This window comes from Motacilla alba, chromosome 1, assembly GCF_015832195.1.
Source record: "Motacilla alba alba isolate MOTALB_02 chromosome 1, Motacilla_alba_V1.0_pri, whole genome shotgun sequence".
NCBI classification, from domain to species: Eukaryota; Metazoa; Chordata; class Aves; order Passeriformes; family Motacillidae; genus Motacilla; species Motacilla alba.
This window is the reverse complement of record NC_052016.1, coordinates 75,132,281-75,153,606: the sequence shown is the minus strand read 5'-3', so window position 1 is coordinate 75,153,606 and position 21,326 is coordinate 75,132,281. Positions and strand designations below refer to the sequence as shown.

Here is a 21,326-nt window from a genome sequence, read left to right as displayed (position 1 = left end):
CTGTCTGTTAGCAAAGGTCAAGAAAACATTGATTAACGTGTAAAACTTGAGCAAGGATTTTTTGGAAGCTAGAGAATCCCTGCTATAAGGGAAGGGCTGGAAGGGCTTTCTGCAGCTGCCAGAGCTGTCAAAGTGTGTGTGATAAATTGTTCAGTAAATGCACATGAGCTGATCCTATAGCAACTCACTGGAGCTTGTGATGGGACTCCCTGAGGATCCCAGGCTTGCTAGACACAAATCAGCATAAGCCTCCTTAGGATTTATCCTCCTAACCATAAACTCTGCCCAGAAAGGATCCAGAGCTGAGAGCAGGGAGCGTGCTCCCTGTGAAATCAATGCCTCTTTTCAGGCTTACAGATTAAGAAGGGAACAAACTCTTACTGGCCACATGAGGGTGTGGTGGAGGTGGTAGGGCACAAAGTTTGACTGGAGTCTGGATGTGTCACCTTCTTTCTATTAGCAGGTACTTATTACCCATGACTAAAAGTGGAAGCCTTTCAAATGCATCTCTCAGTTAATGCTGAATGTCATGAGAAATATCCTGCCCTCCTGGCTGTTGATGCTTCGGATGATAACAAGTAGTACCCCTGGTCAATGAGCTCAAATGGCAGTTGCTCATTTAGCCAAGCTTGAGAGTTAAAGAACCCTTTGGAAAGGATTCTTTAGGAAGATAGGAAGAAGCTATGATGGATTTTCTTACCTTTTTTTTTTGTTGTTGTTGTTTTTTGTTATTTTGTTTGTTTGTTTGTGGTTTTTGCTTTGTTTTGTTTTTGGGTTTTTTTTGTTTTTTGTTTTTCTTTTGATGCAATTATCCTCTTCCCTGGAAAAGAAAGTTAAGTTCTGGATAAAGGCAAAATTGAAGTATGTACGTTGTCATAATTAGGTAGTTGGATATTAGGAAGTACCCCTGTTGCCTCAGTCCATTTTTAAATGGTATCACAGAGGAATTTATGGAGGATTTGTTTTAGGAAAAATAAATTTCTTAAAAGTAAGATTTAATTTTTGACTTTTACAAGGCTGTGAGAGAAAGATAATAGCAAATAACTAGGAGGAGAATGGTAAGTAAACAAAAGGTTTTAATCTGCTCAGTATAATTTGAAATACCAGATCAGGTTCAGTAAACTTGGTTCTCATTATAAACAAGTATTTCCAATTACTTGGGTAGAAGCCAGACTGGATTATTTTTTTTCTATTGTTAGATATTTGAATAAACTGGTATCATGGTTTAGGAATGGTATTCTCTAATTTAGTGCTCCCACACTGCAGCTTCCTCCACCTCCCTCCTCCTTCATGCAGGTGGCTGGAGAGGAGAATTGGAGGCACCAGAAGGCAAAGATTATGGGTTTGAGATAAGAACAGTTTATTGGAAACAGCAATGAGATAAGAAAATGACCCATAACAGCAACAATACTAATTACAGGGGGTAGAAGAAACTATTCGTATAGGAAAAAAACCCACCTAGTAATAGATAATAATGGATGGCTCTGTCCACTGTATTTTCTCAACCAGATGGACTCCTTCTCCCTGGAGGAGACTCTTTTCATCTTGCCCCAGCAATGGCACAAAGTGGTATAGAGTAACCTCTGTGTCCTGGCCATGGCCCCTCCCAGCTACTGCAGAACTTAACCCTCTCCTAAATGGAACCAGGACAACTGGAAAGTGGATGGCTGTGATTTTTCTCTTCAGAGATAACTCTTGCCAGTTTGGGATACTTAGACAGTAACCTTGGGGTTATATGAAGAGTATATGAAGAGATGATTAAAAATTGGAGCTGCATGTAAGTAGATTATCACTCTCTCTCTCTCAAGCTGTTTCATGCTTTTTTTCTTAGGCACCTACACCTGGCACATTATAGTTGGCCATGGTCTACCAAAATCAGTCTGGGGTGCCTGGCCAGATGTCAGTGAGATGCAGGGCACTCTGCTGTCTGTGTTTATACTGTGAGAATTCAGATTCTTCAGTCCAGCTCGTTTCAGGGGGGGGGTAACACAAAGCTGTTTGGGGATGGGACAGGGCAGGATGGGATTCAGCTGCAGGATAAATCTCATCTCCTACATGAGATGGCTATTGTAGCTCATTCACATGGAGTAGTAAAACTCCTTTCCATCTTTTATTAACCACGCACTAAATTATTAATCTGGTCTGGTCACTCACAATAAATACTCTTGCCTAAAGCATGAGAAAGTTGTGTTTTGATTGACAGGAATAGAAATAATGTATGCATGAATTGCTTTAGCTCAGTTTAGAAAAGATGGTCAGTATAAGACTCAGACTAAATAGTTAAATATTATATAGCTACCTAGGATTTGAAGATTCCTGACTAGTCAAACACAGTACTTCTACAGTAGCATTTTATGTGCTGTTTAGAGTTCATTTTTCTGTTGAAAACAAGTATGCCTAAAAGTTGACTTTAATAATTTTTTAATATTGAATTTGATTATAGCTTAGGTAGCTGTGGCATTATCTTACTGGATGGCAAAATCCTGGCTGTCTCTTCCAAGGCTGAAGATTTGTTTCTGTGCATGAGGGTTGTGTAACACTCCTTGAGTTCAAACACTTCCTCATTTCAGTCCTTGAAAGCACGTAACAGATGTTCCAGCTTGGTAGTATAATGCCCTTGAAAATTCTTTGTGGAAGGAGCTGAGGGGATAGCTCTTATGCATTTCGGAAACCTGAAGTCTTAACATCTGGAAGCTCTGGATGTGCCCTGTGAGACAAGCTGATTGGATGTGTGTTAGGCTCTCTGCTGTCCTGCTGGGGATACAGCTCCATCTGGTTGCTCTTGTAAAGTTCAGCTGTCAAGTCAGTTTGGGCTCAGAGGCAATATCTAAGCTAGGGAAACGTTGTTCAATGTTTCCAGTGTTCTTAAATAGTGGGTGGTGTTCAGTGACATGCTGCAAAGTGTAAATAGGAACAGGTTGAGCTTAAACACACAAAATTGGTGTAGCATTGGAGATAATGAATAACGTAGTCTTCATGTGCAACATTTAGCTTAGTGCTCTAGAGAGCTGTGACTGTGACTGGTGAAATGCTGCAATGTGTGTATTGCTAAGAGGGAGTAGGAAGGAGGGATTCCATTTGTGAAGAAATCTTCATGCCTGAAAAAAACACTGTGCTAGGGTTCATGTAAAACAGCTTCTCATTCACAAATTGAGAAAATCCAGAGTGCTGCAGAACAAACACTCCTGCCACTTCATGAGTTACAGACTTTCTTGTTTTGATCCATTTCCTTCTGTTTAAAAGAGATAAGAAAGATGTATTACAATATGCTGGGTACCTCAGAAGATTCAGCTAGGCCTTCAGCATTTCCTGGAAAATAGACGTGAAATTGTCCAGTGTGGTGGAGCCAGAAGTAAGAGGGAATGGAAAAACACCCAAATTAAATGCACAATAAGAATTTCTTGAAACTGCTTTCTATAAAGCAGGTTATGAAGTTCTTTGTTTTACACGGTCTTTCAGTTTTCCTGCTAATTCTATGTCCTTGGGCAGTTGCTGGGCAAGAAATAGTGTGTTACGATGTTTACTGTGCACACACTCGTGTGTGCATTGGCCAGCCGAGCAGAACAGATGCCCTCAGTAGGAGCTTGTCAGGTCTGCTCTGTGTGGCCTCTGTGCTTTCCACAGCCACTGGGTCGCTTCCTCCTCTCTGCACCCCACTTGGCCTTCCCCAGCAGAGGTTACTCTAAAGGTAGACAAAGCAGTTAAACTCTGTGGAAGGCATGAGCCTTAGGTGCTTACGAGAATGGAGAAGACAAGAAGGGACTGAGAATGTAATTTCAGAAGCGTTTTTGTTTTTTTTTTTTAGCCAGGAAATGAGGTGTACAAGGTTCCTGTAGATGGTCCTTGATGTTTCACAAGGGACCTGTGATTATTTCTTCCAGTCTCATGGCTGGACATGCACCTCTTTCATTGTGAGAAGCTTGCTAGCACACTGTGATCCCTTACAAAGGCAGATTGGGCACCTTCAGGTTAGCTGTGGGAGACCCCAATAAGGTCTTTCATTCTGATTTTCTAAATAGTAGGCATTTCATTCCAAACACTCTTTCTTTATGCTATCTAGGTACTGGGAAGCTCTGCTTTTCCCAGAGAGGTTCAAATATCTGAAGCAAGGAATGAAGTTTAGGTGCTGCACGTTGGGTGCAGCAAAAGGAAGCCATTAAATGTGTGCTCTGTCTGTGCATGAGGATGCAATTTCTCAGCATTTTCCTGCCATGCCTCATGATGCTAGGGGTGAAATGCAACTGCCTGTGCATGAGCAGCATTCTTATATCCCTGACTGTCCCCCAGAAAATGACTACACTCACCTCTGTGATGGACTAGGCTCATTAAGAGCAGAGCTAAGACTCACAATGTGGGATTCCAGTCTGAGTCCTGTTTCCAAAAACTAGTTTCATGTAAAAAGGTAAGAAAAAGCACGTTGTTATGGTCTGTTACACCGTACCTTTATTTTGATAGTTTCATTCCGTGAAATGATAAATGACAATGTTTTATAAGCAGAACTCAGCCCTGCTTCCTGTCCTGGAATTTAACATAAACCAAAGGGTTTATGAAAAAATAAATCTCTCAAGTCCTGGTTGCTGCTACAAGCACTTGTTTCCTTGTAGGAATGGTTAAGCTGGCTGTGCTTTCAGCAAAAGTTAAGATGTGCAGATGTAGCCTACCATGTTGGCTGGTTTCTGAATCCAGAAAACAAGCTTTTGAGAACAACTGAATTTCCTCCCAGCCCTACTGAGCTGAACTGAAGAACCATAGGTAGGCAAATAACTTCATTCCTAAGAGATGAAGTTTTAAGTATCATGTATAAATGTTCTGTCTGTCGTTCATGAGACACCACAAATCAGATTATGCTCTTCATGCTACTTATGTGCTGTATAATGTAAATCAGCTTTACTGGGGAATGAAGTATCTGAAATCTCATTTTTTGAAGTATGAAAAGAATAGAACTTGATGCCTAAAAATAAACTCGGATATAAATTGAGTATGACTTCAGAAAATCAGAGCTTTTTATTTTTTTAAATGCAGTTCTCACCAAATTTGTGATCGTGCTTGGCACTGCATTGAAGTGTTCTCAGTCAGAATTCTCTGTAAAGCACCTGCATATCTTATAATCTTATCTGTCCAAGTTCACCTTCAACTTGCATTGTTGCTGTGTTTTTGATTGCTTGGTGCATAAAGACTCTGCTGTATTTACAAAAAAATAAAATTATTTGGTGGTGGCTATTTCCTGTTGCTGAAGTTTGAGGGGCTGACATCATCCAATCTTCCATCTTCCACCAGATTCCTTGAGTGTGTAGAAAAATGATGCTAGCAGGAGTGACTTCAGAAGCACTTAACCGAGATACTAGATGGACTCTGCTGGTTCACCTTGTGTGAGCTTTTGTATTGTTTGCTAGAACCTGGCTGCTTTGGGAAGTGTCACTGTGCAGTTGAATGTACAAATGACACAGATGACTTTGAGGGAAAGCTTTGTCTGCTGTCATCTTCTTGGGAAAGATTGACTTCATTATTTGGTTCAAGTTTTGGGAAGAGAGACTCTCCCCTCCTCCTCTCTGTGCACATGGCTACAAGATGTAATAAAACCTCAATTTTTTTTAAATTTTTTTTTTATAGATAAACTGCTCTTGTTTAAACATGATACAGAAAAAGCTTTTAAAAAGTGCTACTAATTCTCATACCAAAATTTTCTTTTTTTTTCCTTTTTCTACTGCATAGCCTTTGTATTTACTTCATAGAAAACTTACCACATACCTCAGATCATGAACCTTCATAGGCTTTAAAACTGATCTTGCAGGTTGGTTTGAGAGGAAAATCTTCTGTCCTTTCACAGAGTCCTGCTGACTAGAAATGATTGATCAGTCTGTCTGGACTCTTCTGGGCATGGCCGTGGAAGGAGAGAGATTAAAGGCTGCACTTTTACAATAATGGAGAGACAGTGCTGGTGCAGGGGAGAGTTTACTGCCAGGGGTCTCAATTTCTCATCTAATTCTTGAGTGTCTCAGAAAAGCAAGTTCTTTTTTTCTCCCCAACCAATTGTACTGTAGAAAATTAAATATTGTAACCTTATCCTTTTAGTGGTAAACTTGAGGGATCTACCAAAGAAATGAAATTGCATTTGTAAATATAATGAATACTGTAGTAAACAAATTATTTCCTTTTTTTTTCCCTCCAGAGTAAAATAAAGAATAATTTAGTAGCTTCTGCTTTTAAAATTTAAAGCACTTGCAGAGGGTCCTCTCAGAGCCTAAGAATATGGCAAAACAGTGTGAAAGGAGGTGAGCATTGCAGCCTCTTGGCCACACTTCTGTTCCAAGAGCCAAGCACTCTGTGCATCGTTGCACGGTTAATTTATTGCACCTTTGGATGTGAGTGTTGCTTGGCCCCTTCCTTGATGACCTCAGGACCTCATTGAAAGAAAAAAAAAAAGTCTTGCAGTCTGTTTTCTGGCTGGCTAAGTGGGAAGCTCTTGGCTAAGATGCTCAGCCTAATATGGCTGATGATATTAGAAGGTAAAGGCTAAGATGACATGACCTCAAGTTAGAATAAAAAATAAAGTAAGGCAGCCAGTGTTCTCTCAGGCTTGCAGGTGAGCAGAGGCTTCTCAATGCAGCTGCTGATTAAATCCAAGCTGAAATCATCTGTTTCTGTGCTGCTTGTAATAGGGCTCGGGACACGTGTTCACATCACGGGAGGTACAGCTACCTTAGCACAGGCTGCTTTATCAGGAAAGTGCAGTGTGTGCTTTGGTAGATAGCACAGGGTGGTGTTCAGATAAGCAGTGAAATTATATAAGTGCACCTTTGTTCTTAATGTGATGAAGGGGCTTCTTGTGTTGAAAACAGCAGCTCTCCCTCCCCTACTCAGTCTATTAAATATTTTTTAATTTTCTGGGAACTTAAAAGCTCTGAAGCTTGAGTTTAGTCAATTTATGAGCAACACCAGCTGGGTAGAGTGGCAGCCTCAGTTCTTAGTATTCAACTGAAAGTCTGCTCATAAAGCCTGTGAAAGTGCTGGGGTAAAGCTGGGGTGACAAAATGGGATGTTTTTTGGAAATGAATGTTTGAAAGTACTCTTACCTTCTGTAGTTGTGAGCATCCAACCAAGCTTAATAGAAATGCAGTGATGTCTGCTATCCCATTTCTAGGCAGCTATCAGGATAAATCACAGATTTGTTAAAGTTGGAAAATGCCTGTAAGATCATCAAGGCCAACTATTAACCTCATACTGCCAGGTTCACCACAATTTTTGGTGTGATATCTTAAGAGAATACTGGGGAGGTGGCAGCAGGGAGCCTCTTCAGCATCTCAGCTCTGAGATGAATCTCTTCCTTTCCAGCTGCACATATGAACCCATCTAAGGACCAGCTGTTGGAGAGTAGGGTTTGCCTTTCCAGTGGGAGTTTCTTCTGTCATCTTGTCACCACTTGGGTAGTTCTTCTTGTAAATTTGAGGCTTTCCAGTTATGCTGCATATAATTATACGTTAAAAAACATTTAGGCTGTGCACTATAGTTTTGATACATGATTGGGAGTTTCAGTGTTGACATCGAGTGTGTTTTTAGCAGCTTACTCTTTTTAAAATCCTCTTTTTAAATCCTTCTAATTATATAAATGCATTTCCAAATGTCTGTCTGGGTTTTTCTTCAGAATGAAATTGTAGGATATTCCATAAACTGGGCAAAATAATGCATTTTTTTTAGAAGAATAAATGACAACTATTTTAATGTAAGTTTATAGACTATGAAATAAGACATAATTTAAAGTTTGACGGGAATCCCAATTTCTGAGTAGCAGGTGTGCATCCCCAAGTTTTATTGAGGTGGGGCTATTTGTGAAGTCTGTGCATTATGAACAGTTCTTATCTGCTTGGGAATTCACAACAAGCAGTCAGTGTATCTTATAAACAATACAGGATTATTGACAAAAGCTGCTTATAAAGATGACTCTGCCTTGTTTATTTCTGGTAAAATACTTGAAGTCAGCATTTATTATAGCCACATGACCTCATTTTGATCCTAATTTCCTGCTTCTGTTCATAGATAGAGAAGAAAACCCTAATAAAATACTAGGATTTCCAGTTGTTCTTCACCAGTGTCCTAATCTTACACTATTTGTATGTTTGCCATTGCAAATAAACTCTTGGTGTCTTAAACCCTGTATTTCACCTTCATGCCACTTGTTGGAACAAGGTATAATACCAGGATGTTACTACATGACATGCCTCTGTTGTTACCTAATCTGTTTCTTTGAAGTGCTGCCTTAAAATCATCCTCCTAGGTACCAATTTATCCACTTAAACCAGTGACTGATTTCCAGAAGTGACAATTTCTGACATTTGGGATAGTTTTATTTTTTTTAACTCAAAAGACTGTTATTCCTTGGTTGTACATAAAAATTTCAGACCTGTCAATCCAGTAACTTGTAACAGGCTTTGTTTGGTGTCCCTGTAATTAACTGCGTTCGTGTGCAAGTCTTTTTTGTTTTTTCTTTCTTTTTCCTTTGATTAGCTCTTATCTCATGGATTGCTTTCCTCTTGTGTTCTGGTTATGAAAAGAGGGCACAAGTTTTAAATTTGCTGTTCAGTACAGCAAACATATGCTACCATATGCTGTTGGGGCTTACAAATTTCTTGCAGTGACTCTACTTAATTGTGTCCTTCTAGAACCCCTGTCTGTTATGGTCAGCCTCAGAGCTGGCATCATCCAAATAAATTGGGAATTAATCTGCTACTAACTGAAAGGAACACAGTTTTTTAAGTGTTATGTGCTGGTAGCAATTCCAAATTGTTTAATTCCAAGGCTGGTGTTTATATGTGATGCATCTTTGAAGGAGTCAGACAGATTGAACAGGGATTGTGATAAGCATAAATGACATGAAATGGCTCCTTTCATACCTCCTCTGCTTGGGTAGAGGAGATGCAGTACTTTAGGTGTGATATTAAATTGAACATCCAAGTCTGAGATAGTTATTCCCAGTGTTCCCATAAGGGAAAATAGGATGTTAAAAATGTCTTTTTGGGATGTTTTCAAAGCTGCTGAGAATTGTCACTTTGAAACTGTGTACATACCCAGATTTGGGAGCAAACATGCCTGTTCTTATATTTTCCTATTACTTTCACTTACGATTGTGTCATTGTTCGCCCCAATTGTGCATAATCCCCTCTAAAGGTCTTCTCCACTTAAAAAAATAAAACCCAAACAAAAAAAATTACATGCTGGTTGACTTGACTTCTCTTTATGAAAAAATATAGATGGAAATGTTTATATATTCAGTTTTATTTCTGTTCATGTAAATCCCTTTGAACTACATCTTGGTCTATGAGTTCCATAGTGGCTTCTCAAATGGATTATGTCTTTTTTGGATTTTGCTTCTAGCTGAAGTCCAGAATAATTTTTGAATTCTTATAAGTTCTGATAAAATTCTCTTGATAAGGTATGAATCTGTTAAACCCACTTCATTGTATCATAGCTCTGTTTTGAAGTTACCTAATTTATGCAAGATGTTAAGTTTTTACAAGAGCAGAAACACAGAAATTATTCAATTTGTGTCCTATGCTAGCTTCAGCTCCCTGAGAGCTCTTGAACAAACAGAAACCTCAGCACTTTGGACTGTGCCAGATGGTTTAAAAATTCCCTAGAGAATAAATAAATCTAACTAGTGTTGTATATTTCCATCACATTTGAGATTACCCTTGAAGTTGAGATTTTTGGTGTTTTTCCTTGAAGTTTACCAATATCTACTATATAGAAATGTATAGAATTGTTTCAGAAGCCCTTGTGGGTGTCACAGGTGAAACTGGAAGGCATACTTGTGAATCCCGCCAGAGAGAGACACACCTTGTCCTCCAAGTTTGGATGCAGAGAATCACAGAAGAGATAGTTGAGAAATATGCTTAACTTTTATGATACAATGTTTCCTCTCTGGCTCTGCAAAACAAGTTTCAGGCTTGTCTTCAGTGAGAACAGGACATTCAGACATGACCAAGAATAGATTCCTAACATAGATAATTCCCAGATCAACTAAGCTCCCCCAGGGGGGAGAGAGTTGATGAGCAGGAGGAATGAAGTTCACTGTTTAGGGGACCTTTTTTTCTGATTCCTGTTAATAGTTTGTGTGCTCACTGCTAAACTCTCATCAGCAAGCCGACTTCCAGTTGCAGAGAGAAATGTTTCATAGTCTGAGCTATTGGAAGTAAAAAATAAGCTGTAGAAGGACAAAGTTGTGGGTAAACTGAGTTTTAATTTCCTCAGTGAAGAGGGGACTGTTGGCTTACATGAGAGAACAACTCACATACTTATTTCTGAAACTTCAAGTTATTTGAAGGCATGTCTTGCTTTGATGGCAGCTGACCATGACAAGTAATACCTTAGGTGAAATTATAAAGAAACTCTTGTAGTAAGCTGAAGTGAATGGGATTTACATTACCCTTCCAAATAACTTATTTAAATTTAATGAGAACACTGCTGCGTCAGTGACAAAATCACTCTTCCCTTCTCATCCCTCGCCCATCAGACCAGAATAAGAGTTTCTGTTTCCAGTCCAGACAGGAGCCACATGATGGGATTTGCCATGTTACAGTAAGTATATTTTTACCAAGCCCTAGACATTAGGACTATGCTGCCCTTCTCCTTAAAAAGCAGGGAGCATACCTTACACAGGTATCCAGCTAAGATGTGCAAATTGTACTGGTGTGGGGGCTGCCCTGGCTGGACACCAAACACCCTCCAAAGCCTTGCTCTCACTCATCCTCAGCTGGACAGGGGTGAGAAAATATGACAAAAGGCTTGTGGGTCGAGGTAAGGACAGGGAGAGATCACTCACCAATTACTGTCGTGGGCAAAGCAGACTCAGCTTGAGTTTAATTTGTTACCAATCAAATCAGAGTAGGGTAATGAGAAAGAAAACCAAATCTTAAACACCTTCACCCCACCCCTCCCTTCTTCTTGAACTTAACTTTACTCCTGATTTTCTCTATTTCTTCCCCCTCATCAGCTCAGGGGGACAGGGAATGGGGATTCATCACACCTTCTTGCCGCTCCTTCCCCCTCAGGAGCAGGACTCCTCACACTTTTGCCCTGCTCCAGAGCGGGGCCCCTCCCAGAGGAGAAAGCTCTCTACCAACTTCTCCAGTTTGGGTCTTTCCCACGGGTGCAGTTTTCAGGAACAGACTGCTCCAGCGTGGGCCCCTCCCACAGGGTGTAGTCTTCAGGAACAGGCTGTTCTAGCATGGGTCTCCTGCTGAAGTCCTGCCAGCAATCTGTCTTCACTGTTGGCTTCTCTCTCTATGGGTCCACAGGTCCCTGCCAGGAGCCTGCTCCAGCATGGGCTTCCCGTGGAGTCATTGTCTCCTTTGATGTGCCACTGCTCCAGTGCAGCATTCTCCAAGGGCTGCACGTGGATCTCTGCTCCAGAATGGATCTCCACGGGTTGCAGGGGCACAGCTGCCTCACCATGGTTTGCATCACGGGCTACAGGGGAACCTCAGCTCTGGCACCTGGATCAGCTCCTGCCCCTCTCTTCTTCGCTGAACTTGCTGTCTGCAGAGCTGTTCCTCTCATGTGTTCTCATTTTGCTGTCCTAGCTGCTATTGCACAGGGTTTTTCTTCTTCTCAAACACATTATCCTGGAGGGGCTACCACCATCACTGCAGTGGTGGGTGGTGGGTCTGTCCTGCAGCTGGCTGGCATTGATTTTGTTGGACGTTGGGGAAACTCTGGGAGCTTCTCATGGAAGTCACCCCTGCAGTCCCCTTTGTTACCAAAACCTTGCCACATAAACCCAGTAGAACTGCTAAAATGAAGGTGCTGTGATGGAAGGTGAAGCAGTTTGGGCTTTGCTCTGCCTTAATAATGAACTGAAATTCTAGAACTCTTGGGTTAATTTGTCACTGTGTTGCTAGGACTTCATAATGCCAATGCTACTCTTCCTGTGAATATTGTTATCAAAAAGATAGGTGTAGTTACTTAATGCAGCCTAGCTGTTCTTCTTACCTATGTGGTCTCAAGCCAATTCAAAAACTCCTACTGTTTATGCTCTCAGGCAGGGCTGTGCAGCTGCTGGTGCAGAAATACCTAGCACATACCAGGCACAATAAATTCAGAAAATAAAGTTTGGCAGTACTGAAATAAGTAGCATCTACCAGTAGCAATTAGTGAAGCAGTGCAAAAGTTGCTTTACCTGATGGATATGAAAATGTTGCCTTAAAAAATGAGTAGAACCTCCCTCATGAGCTCAGAAACAGCTCCTTCCCACCCATCTTGACTCTATATACCTGTTGTGCTTTCTTACTTACGCAGTAAGTGATTAAATGACCCTATGCTCCCTTTTCCCCTTCAGTTTTGTAGAACCCATAATCATAATCAAAAGAAAATGCTCTCACAGGCTTTTTGGAAATACATGTGATGGGTCTCATGGGTCTCTATCACAGCCTTAGCTTACTTCATGTATGCCACTATTGGTGCAAGAGTCTTGCCTTATAAAGCTGTTTCTCTGAAAGGTCCTTACTGTGTGTTTACTTTATTGACTGTTTTATATCAAAGCTTTCTGGGAAAGCATTTTCTTTTCTCTTCCCCCTGGGTCTTGTGAGTTGCTTTTGGTTTGGTTTGGTTTTTTGAGGGTTTTTTTTTGTTTGTTTTTTGTTTTTTTTTTATTAGTAATAGTAGCAACAGTAAATCTGTAGCTCTTTTAGAATTTCTCTATGTCAAAATGTAAAAGGACCATGCATTTAATTACTTTCAGCAATTAAATTTGAAATACTTCCCCATCCAGCTGTGACTGTATGGATTTACCTTTGAACATCGTAACTACCTAATGATTTAATTCTCTTTACAGCTACTAACAAGCTGATGAAATCTTAATATTTTAAACAGTTAGAGATTGACAAGATTATACTAATGTGACTCCCAGGGAGAGCAGTATTCAGTGTTTTGTCCTGTGCTAACTTTGCCTTCAGGTGTGGTACTCATTATTCCCCTGACTCCTGGGCAAAGTGGTGGTTCAAGACTTCAGTGCTGAAGGAAGTCTAGTTAGGTGGAAGTTCCCAGTGCCTCATTTCAAAGCAGTTGGTAATTCAGCATCTGGATGAGTATGGCTTTGAAATCCTTCTTTGCTGTGTTTATGCTTGGACTCCTTGCTGGTTGTTATCTGGGAAGAGTTAATTGTGCTGCTGGTTGCTCAGGCATTTGATACTGTCACAAGAGAAGGCAGTTGCTCTTGTGAACTGTGAGATTAGCAGACAAGCTGGAACAAGTACAGATGTGTGTTTCCAAAGTACTAGAAAACTATTGAACTATTGAACATTACTTGGCAGGTATGGCAAAGCTGTTGAAATGCTGCTAGGTTGCAAGCTGTTTTCTTTATACTCTGTCCACATTGTTTGATGAATCATGTGCGTTTGTCTTTCACAGTTTTCTAGTGAATATTCTTGTGACAAAAGGAGCCTTGAACCCAGTAGTAACACTTTTTGACTCTGCCACAGTATCACCTGCTGCTTGACACTGCTCTTGGTGTCCAACTTTCTGTAAGCAGAACCTTTTTTAAGGAAAGTTTGTAGTCTGAAACCTCCCACTGCAGTTGAGAGTTTGTGGGAAAACATCAAATAGGGAAAGAAGGAGCTCCTTGATTTCAAGTCATTGAGGAATTTCTAGCCTCATTAAGGGGGCTAGAAGTTATTGCAGTGCCTGACTTTTTGGACCAAGCATACCCACATCTTCTAGACTGAATAAAATCTAACTTTTCCCATCTCCCAGAGCCAGCACTGAATTTAACCACTTACCATCTTCTTCTTCAGTGATAGTAGAAGAAGGTGGTTATTGTAGTGAACGAGTTATAAAAGCGTCATCCACAGGTATCATGGTAGGTTTTAACCAAATCTAGGATGATGCTCACTTTTGGGGTCTTCATGATCTGCCATGTAGGAGTCCTGTAATCTTGATCTCTTGACTAGGGATAAACAAACCAAAGTGTGTTCATTTCATAGTGAATCAGCATGTTAGTTAATATTTTAAATTTAAAATCTTGAGAACTTCTATCTGAAACTACAGAATTCAAAGAATAACCACCTTCCTAAACATGGTGCATGGAGCATTTATTTCAGTATTGCCACTTTAAATCTGCTAAAATGAAGTTCATGATCTTCTGATCTGTATTGGAGAAGTATATAGTGACCATAAATGGGCAAAATACTTCAATGAGCTCTCCAACTTTCCCCCCCACCCCCCCAGAAGGAAATGAATGTAGAGAATGCATTAATTGTTTGGGACTGTCCACGTGACAGCCTTATCTTCTCAGGCAAGCCCTTTTAAAAATAGGGTATGTGTTAAACATGATGGAGTTTTAAAAACAACATCTTTAATAAACCTTTTACTAGAACTGCCGAGCTAAGCTAAAACACAGTTTTCAGGAGAAAATTCCTAGCTATTATCTGAATTTTTACTTTAGTAGTTTGTAAGAACTTGGGTTAAAGAAGTTTAAGAAGAGCTGCTGTTCCAAGCAAGCTGTACTTTGCTAAGGATTTCCCTGGGAACTGTGTCCTAAACTTGGAAACAAACTTGCATATGCTCAAAGTATAAAACTGGTGGATGAATTGTTTTACTAATCTACATATTCAAGAGCATAAGGATCGTCATGAGACCTCTGTACTGACACTTCTGTGGGTTGCAGAATACTCAAGCTGAGTGAATTTGAGCTGTATCTGAAAGGTGGAAAAGCATCGAGCCTGACTGGCCTAAACATAGGACCAAAATACTGAGTGCAAGAGCCTTCCTTGCTTAAGCACTGCTCCTCTTGTGCTGTACTGTCACTGTCATCCCTGAAGTTCTTGGATAGGCAAAATATTGCCTCTTCAGTGACATTATAGAGCACTTGTTACTTACCTCTTACATTGCAGTCTTGTTTGGTTGGTTTTGGTACTGGGGTTTGGTTTTTTGGTTTCTTTTTTCTCATCTGAGCACCACTGTCAAGTGCTTGCATAAAGAAAGGCGCCTATTGTCTCCTCAGGCATCTAAACTGTCTTGTAACTCTTAGACAATCTTTTCTGTTAAGTAACTTGATACACCTTCTATCATTATACTGCTTACTTAAATTTGGATATTTGGCATAGAAGCACCTTGTGAGTAGCACACAGAAGGTGTTAGGTGATCCACAAGTTTCCAGCTGCAAATTAGCTACTGTGATGGTTTGCTAAATGTATGCTGTGCAACTCTGGTACTTTTGTTGTTGACTGTATCAAAACTCGTCGGTGTAAGTAATTCCTGGGTTGGTCTTGAATAAGAATTATTTTGAAAACTGAATTTTATTTTATTTTAGCTTACCTATCTAAAAAAAGATCTCTCTTCAGGGTTGTGTAGTAGTAGTCTTCAGCTTTGCCTTAGGCAGGAGTATGTGGTCTCCCCAGTGTGTGGCATGAGGCTGAATGTCAGAGTAAAATACAAGCACTGCTCTGTAGCAGCTCTTTAGAAGCAAACCTAGCTGGGTCTTGACCAATCATCTGGGAAAAATATAGGCCAGGCAAATAGGAGGAAGACTGTCTTGTGAAAGCAAAACTTTATTCTATGCAATCCTTTAATTTTTCTCTAGGAAATCAGTCCTTTAATGTGTTTTCTGATGCTTTAAGCTTAGGCTAAATCCATGAGCCTGTAGAGAAGAAATGTGAATGCACTAGCAGCCAGGGATGGCAGTTAGCTTGAAGCTCCAAAAAAGTGCTTTCACTGAAAGTTTCTTTGCCAGCCCCTGTGTTCCAGCTTTCTGCTACTGGGCTTGTGTTTTGTTGGCCCAGACATGCAGCAGAATGAATTGGAGTTGATGGCAGGTGCTTATTACTGCCTGCTGAGAACCTGACTTGGAGTTTTCTAAACTGTTATTTTTAGACTGTACAGTAAGAGTAGATGGCTTATAGAAATGCTTAGTAATTTGGCTGTTACTCCTTTCTCTTTGGGATAGCATTTCTCTTGGCTGCAAGTCCTCCTTATTTCTGTATAAAAAAAAAAAAAAAAGATATCAGTATTCCTTCAGCAGTAAGTCAGCTGAGGGAGGCAGATTCTTCTATTTTAGTTTCTAAATACCTCTAGCATAAACAAAGTCAGCAAATTGTTTGTGTGACTGTGTAAGTTGAATCATGCTGAGCTGGTCTTTATCCCTTTTATCAGAAAGATGCATTTTTAATGATGAAAACTGGTAAGTGGAGCACTTTCACCAGAGTGGAAAGCAGCAGAATGCAGCAGTTTTAGAAGTACAGCAGGTCTGAATGACCAGCACTGGATGGCCGTAAACACATTTATAGCAGTTAAAGGAAAACAATTTTTTCTCTCTCCCACCTTTTTTTCTAGTTGAGAATAGTTACAGATATCTGCACTTTGGCTGGCATTTGGTTATGGTTTTTTTTAAAGATAAGAACTTTGCCTCCTTGTCAAATGCCTGGTACATAGCAGGATATGATACGCAGCTTGTTTTGTCTCTGTTCACGTTTCACTGCTGTGGCTGGGTTCTCCTATCTTGTGGATATGCAAGTTAACACTAACTAAAAGCAGACCCATTCCAATTGCTGCTGATTTTTTCTCACATCGTGTTGCTTTCTTATTAATAGATGTCAAACTCCCAGTAATTAGCAAAGCGCAGGGTGTTGATTTCTGAACAGTATCCTGTTTCTCTTTTGTTTGCTTTTAAGTGTACATAGCTTGATGATGAGTGGGGTGCATTATTCAAATCCAGCAGTGCGGATGCTTCCAGCTCCAAGTCAGGAAATACTTGACTTTTGAAGAGTAACGGCTGCTGCATGGATCTCTGGCTCTGCTGTGATATCATGAAACGAGCCTGAGGAAATGCCCTGACAGCACTGCCAGCCCTTTGTGAGAGGGGGATCCTTTCTGCACTCTCTTATCCCAGAATCTGTTCCTGAGTCTTGGTGTTCATGACACTGAGGTTTGGTGACAGCTCTGCTTGGACATGCCTCTGCTTCTGAGCTGGATCTCGCACCAGAAGGTACTGACTGCTCCTGTCGTGTGTGTGTGGGGGGCAAATTCATTCAGCTCCCGTCCCTTTGTACAGTGGAAGGGATCTGCCACTGCACTTTGCGTGGTGATGGAGTGAGAGGGGTTGAGCTTTTTCCCTGTCTTGAAAGTAATTGCCTTGCTAGAAATGCTGTCGTTAAGTAGCCACATTTGTTAGGCATGTTTGTTAGATTAGGACTTCACAGTCACACTTATGTTTATAAGCCTTATGTTATGAACAGGGGCTTTGCTTTGTTAATAAATTCCAGACTGAAGTTTTCCATGTGGAAGCTAGACACAAATTAGGATGAGCTGCAGCTTCTCTGCACAGTGAAATTCTGTTCATTTGTGGAAATAATGGAATCCAGATGCTGAATTTTGTTCTTCTTTGCAATATCCATAGCATTCAAGTTCTAAGTCTGGATTAAAATTGGAAGCACTGCTCAGTAATTATGGAGGGATGCATTTGAAAGTTATCCCTCCAGCCAAAAGGGGACATCCACCTTTGTTCACTGGAGGCTCTTGTAAATTCAAAGGGTTGGTTTTTTTGGTTGTTTTTAGTGCTTCCACTTCTGTCACTGCTGTTCAAGAAAGCATGTAGTATTACAATGGAGATGCTCTGACCTTTCTAGACTTGTGACAAAATGTTCTATTGTTATGCTGCATCAGGCATGATTTAGTAGGCTCAACAGTCTCTCTGTTTTGCAACTTAAAGATATTGGTGATAAATACTCATAACTGAAGTTCTGTTTTTGAGGTTTTAAGGGTTGTGGCAGTTGGAATTAATTTTAGCAAAACCTCAGTTACATGACATGAGATGAATTTGGTGGTAATTATTTTTCTGCAGTTCTCCTTTTGGTTTTAATGTACACTTTGGTCAGAGGAAAGACCTTGCATTCCTTTTATCAGTTAAAGCGATGTTCCTTTCTAACATGAAGATACTATTCTGTGTCGAACACAGTGAAGTGTCTTGATGTATAGTAGAATATTTCTTGGCAGTACTAATCACATGCCCTTTGTGCAGTGTGCTGCTAATGCATGAGGAAGGTGTTTGCTCTCCTTTATGAATTAACACTGTTGCAGGTCTAGTCACAAGGGACAGAACTAAATCTAGCCCTTTAATTGCAGAGCAGGAATTAGCTGAGTGCTGCCACCTTATTCTACAGTATCTGGCCAAATGGATGATGTGCTGCAGTACCTCAAAAGGTTCTACAGTATCTGGCCAAATGGATGATGTGCTGCAGTACCTCAAAAGGTCTCTAAGCATGATCATAGGTGTGTGGTACAAATAGAGGAGATTGGGGATTATCTGGTTAAAACCGGTGCTGTCGTTAGTTTCGACTATCAAAATTCTACTGCCTGTGGTAAACTACTTTTGTGTCAGTGTCATGCTTTATTTATTACATTGCTTTTTCAGATCAGGATGTAATTGTAGGTGATGCAGAGCTTGGCCAGTGCCATCTGTTCTCATTTGAGTGCAGCTAACTTTTCCTTTTTGAATTGCCATATATCGAATCTGGGCTGTTGGGGTGAAGACTGGTTCATACAATCTTAGGCTACTCGGATGTGAATAAAAAATTTGATGGTTTTTTTTTTTTATTTCTTTCTTTTTCTGTAATTACTTTTACTAGATCAAATATATTTCCCTGGAGGAAAATATTGCCTCTTCAGTGGCCTTACAGAGCACTTGTTACTTGCCTCTTACATTGCACTTTTGTTTGGTTGGTTTTGGTACTGGGGTTTTTGGTTTTTTGGTTTCTTTTTTCTCAACCAAGTTTTGTAGTGTTGTTCACACTGAAGAGCCAAACTAGTATCACAGGTTTAGTTTAGTACTTATGGTACCCACTGTCCATCCTTGTCTTATTGGCCTCTTGCATTTGGGGGTTTGAAACAGGCCCTGAGGAAGGATCTCTGCTCTTGAGTTCTCTTGGTTCTGTTCAGAGATCGAGGAGTTACTGTGAGCACTGATTCAAGGGTCTTAAAGTTTAATGCTTAATGTTGCTCTTTCTTCCTTACAGACGTGGATGCTTTTGACATCCTGGAGGGGAAGAAAGCTCACCTGAAGCTCTCAGATCCATTTTGTTTGGTTTCAGGTTATTAATACCTGAGAAGGTTCAGTGTGTCTGTTGCTGTTCAAGCATGAGGTCACTGCTGCATTAGAGAAAGCTTTGTGAGCTGTTCCAGCACATTTGAGTAGGTGTATTGGGGTGGGGGCTAATTTCCTTGTTCTGATTCATGGAACAGTCTGCTGCTACTCAGCAGTATAGGGAAATTTCATGAATAAAACCTATAATAATCCCCTACATTATGTTTCTGCATTTGAGAACTGGTGTTCCAGCACTACACCATCAGCTCCTACCTTTCTGGACTGAGAAGCCCTGTGCAACTCCCTTTGGAACATAGTCATTTCCTTTTCTGTCCAACAATATTTGGAGAAAGATGATAGGTCTCTGGGATATGGGAGAGGCAAAATCTGGGACAATTAAGTGTTCTTGAATTGTCCCACCATAGGGTTTGTTTGGGCTGGAAGTGTGCTTTTCTCACCCTGAGAATAATCTGTGTAGCCCTGTCTCATCCAGTCTTTCTTCTTGATGTAACTGTTGTCAAGGCTTGAAAAAAAAATAAATCTGAGTATGTATATCGATCAATTGCTTAAACATTTTAAGGATTTAATTTCTTTATATTCAGGTGAGTACTGAAAACCAATACAATAACTCGTTTACCTTTTAATTTTGCTCTTCTGTAACTGCTGGTAGTAGGTGTCCAGGAATATTGTCAATGGCCCTGTGGGTTTCAGGAGTAAGAATCCCATTTCTCCCCTCTAGCTGCTTAATTTAATGAGTCTTCTGCAGGGAAATACTAGAACTTTGCAACACATTATTAATTTTGGCTGTTTCAGGAGTCTGTCATCTTAATATTCCTAAACTGATTTCTGAAAGTAGTTAAGGATTTTCATCCAGGTAATTCAGTATTTTAAAAGCTCCCTTCTGCTTATTAGCTTGTCTAACTTTGCCCTGCAATTTTGACATTAAGAGATAATAAGCTAATATCCAAATCCAAAAAAGTTACACAACTTTGATGGTGAAACTTTTGACTGGGGTTTCTTGATACACAGAGGAGCAAGATGTCAAAACCCAATGATATATGTCATCGAATTGTGTAAAAAGCCATACTGGGATGTGTGATTGATAATTATGTCATTTTTTCTGCATTTTGCATTTCAGGAAAACACAGATGCAAAATGTTGCTTAGACACAACTTGATCCCGTTTACGGTTTTGCTCAAAGTCCAATCTTTACATGAAAATACTGTATTCTCATCAGGTACATCTCAGAAGTAGCTCTTGGTTCTTGATAAGAAATTGTCACTCTGGGAGTGAGGAGGGTCAGGTCTAACAGCACAGGCTGTCACGTTGTCAGTCATTGAGTACATCAGCAGCAGCACACAGTTACTCCTGTACACTAAAGACCAATAAAAGTCATAACCTGGCAATGTTAGTATCTGTCTTGAATGTTTTAGTTTAAGCTGTTTTTTATACCAGGCTAGTGAGAGTACCCATGAAACAACTAACAAGCATTTGGAACTGGTTCTGGGCTGTCTGACAGATATTAGTTATCAATTGTGACATCCCTGTATTGCATTACATTGTTTTTCTCTTAATCTGTATAGAAGAAAAGTATTCATAACTACAGAGATTAAAAAAGTCTCAAAATGTTCACTTTTGATATTTTATTTTAGTCTGTCTGTAGGTTGAAAAGAAGAAAAAAAGTGAATGCTAATGAGGGAGCACTCAAAAAAATAACATAGCCTGTAAACCAGTTTACCTAAACAAAGCAGGGAGTAAGGATCATTTGGGCTGTATGGGCTGAAATCCCTGCTCTAATGCTAGGATCCCTCTATGCACAAGTGAAAATACTGTAGCAATTTATGTATTGCAAAAGCTTTTTAAGGAGCAGAGATACTGAAATCATAATTGTGGCTGAAATACTAGTGTCTGAAGAGCATACACAATCTGGAAAAGATGGAAATAAAAGGGATAAATGGCAGGATATTTAGGATGGTGGGTTGTTCTGCGTAGAATTGCAATTACTTAAAATCTGTGCATTTGTGAGGGAGATCTCTGACAGAAGAGGGAATGGATAGGTGTTACTGTTGGGGTAGAATTGGTAGTGTCTTATCCCCAGCCTATTTGGACATTTGCTGGTGGGGGAGAGAGAGGGAAGGATGTGTTAGGAGGCTATTGAGTATTTTTTGAAGACTTAGGTATATCCAGTTTTTTTGTCTTAGAGGTCATGAGCAGAAGGCAAAACCCACTTATTGGAGTGAAAGTGACGGTGCACTTGTAA

The 21,326-nt window shown here is 40.1% G+C and overlaps 1 protein-coding gene across 5 annotated transcripts in view; it reads left to right on the top strand.

Annotated features, from left to right (window-relative positions):
• The window catches only part of TBC1D4 (TBC1 domain family member 4), a 99,169-nt gene that overhangs the window by 33,278 nt on the left and 44,565 nt on the right, over positions 1 to 21,326 (top strand). Inside the window, exon 1 of one of the 5 annotated variants that reach the window (XM_038129211.1) lies at positions 16,686 to 16,972. The exons of the other annotated variants lie outside the window; for them this stretch is intronic. Coding sequence (XP_037985139.1) covers positions 16,937 to 16,972 — 36 coding nt within the window. The 5' untranslated portion in view covers positions 16,686 to 16,936. Of the gene's footprint in view, positions 1 to 16,685; positions 16,973 to 21,326 lie in introns of those variants that run through there. 5 annotated transcript variants of the gene reach the window in all.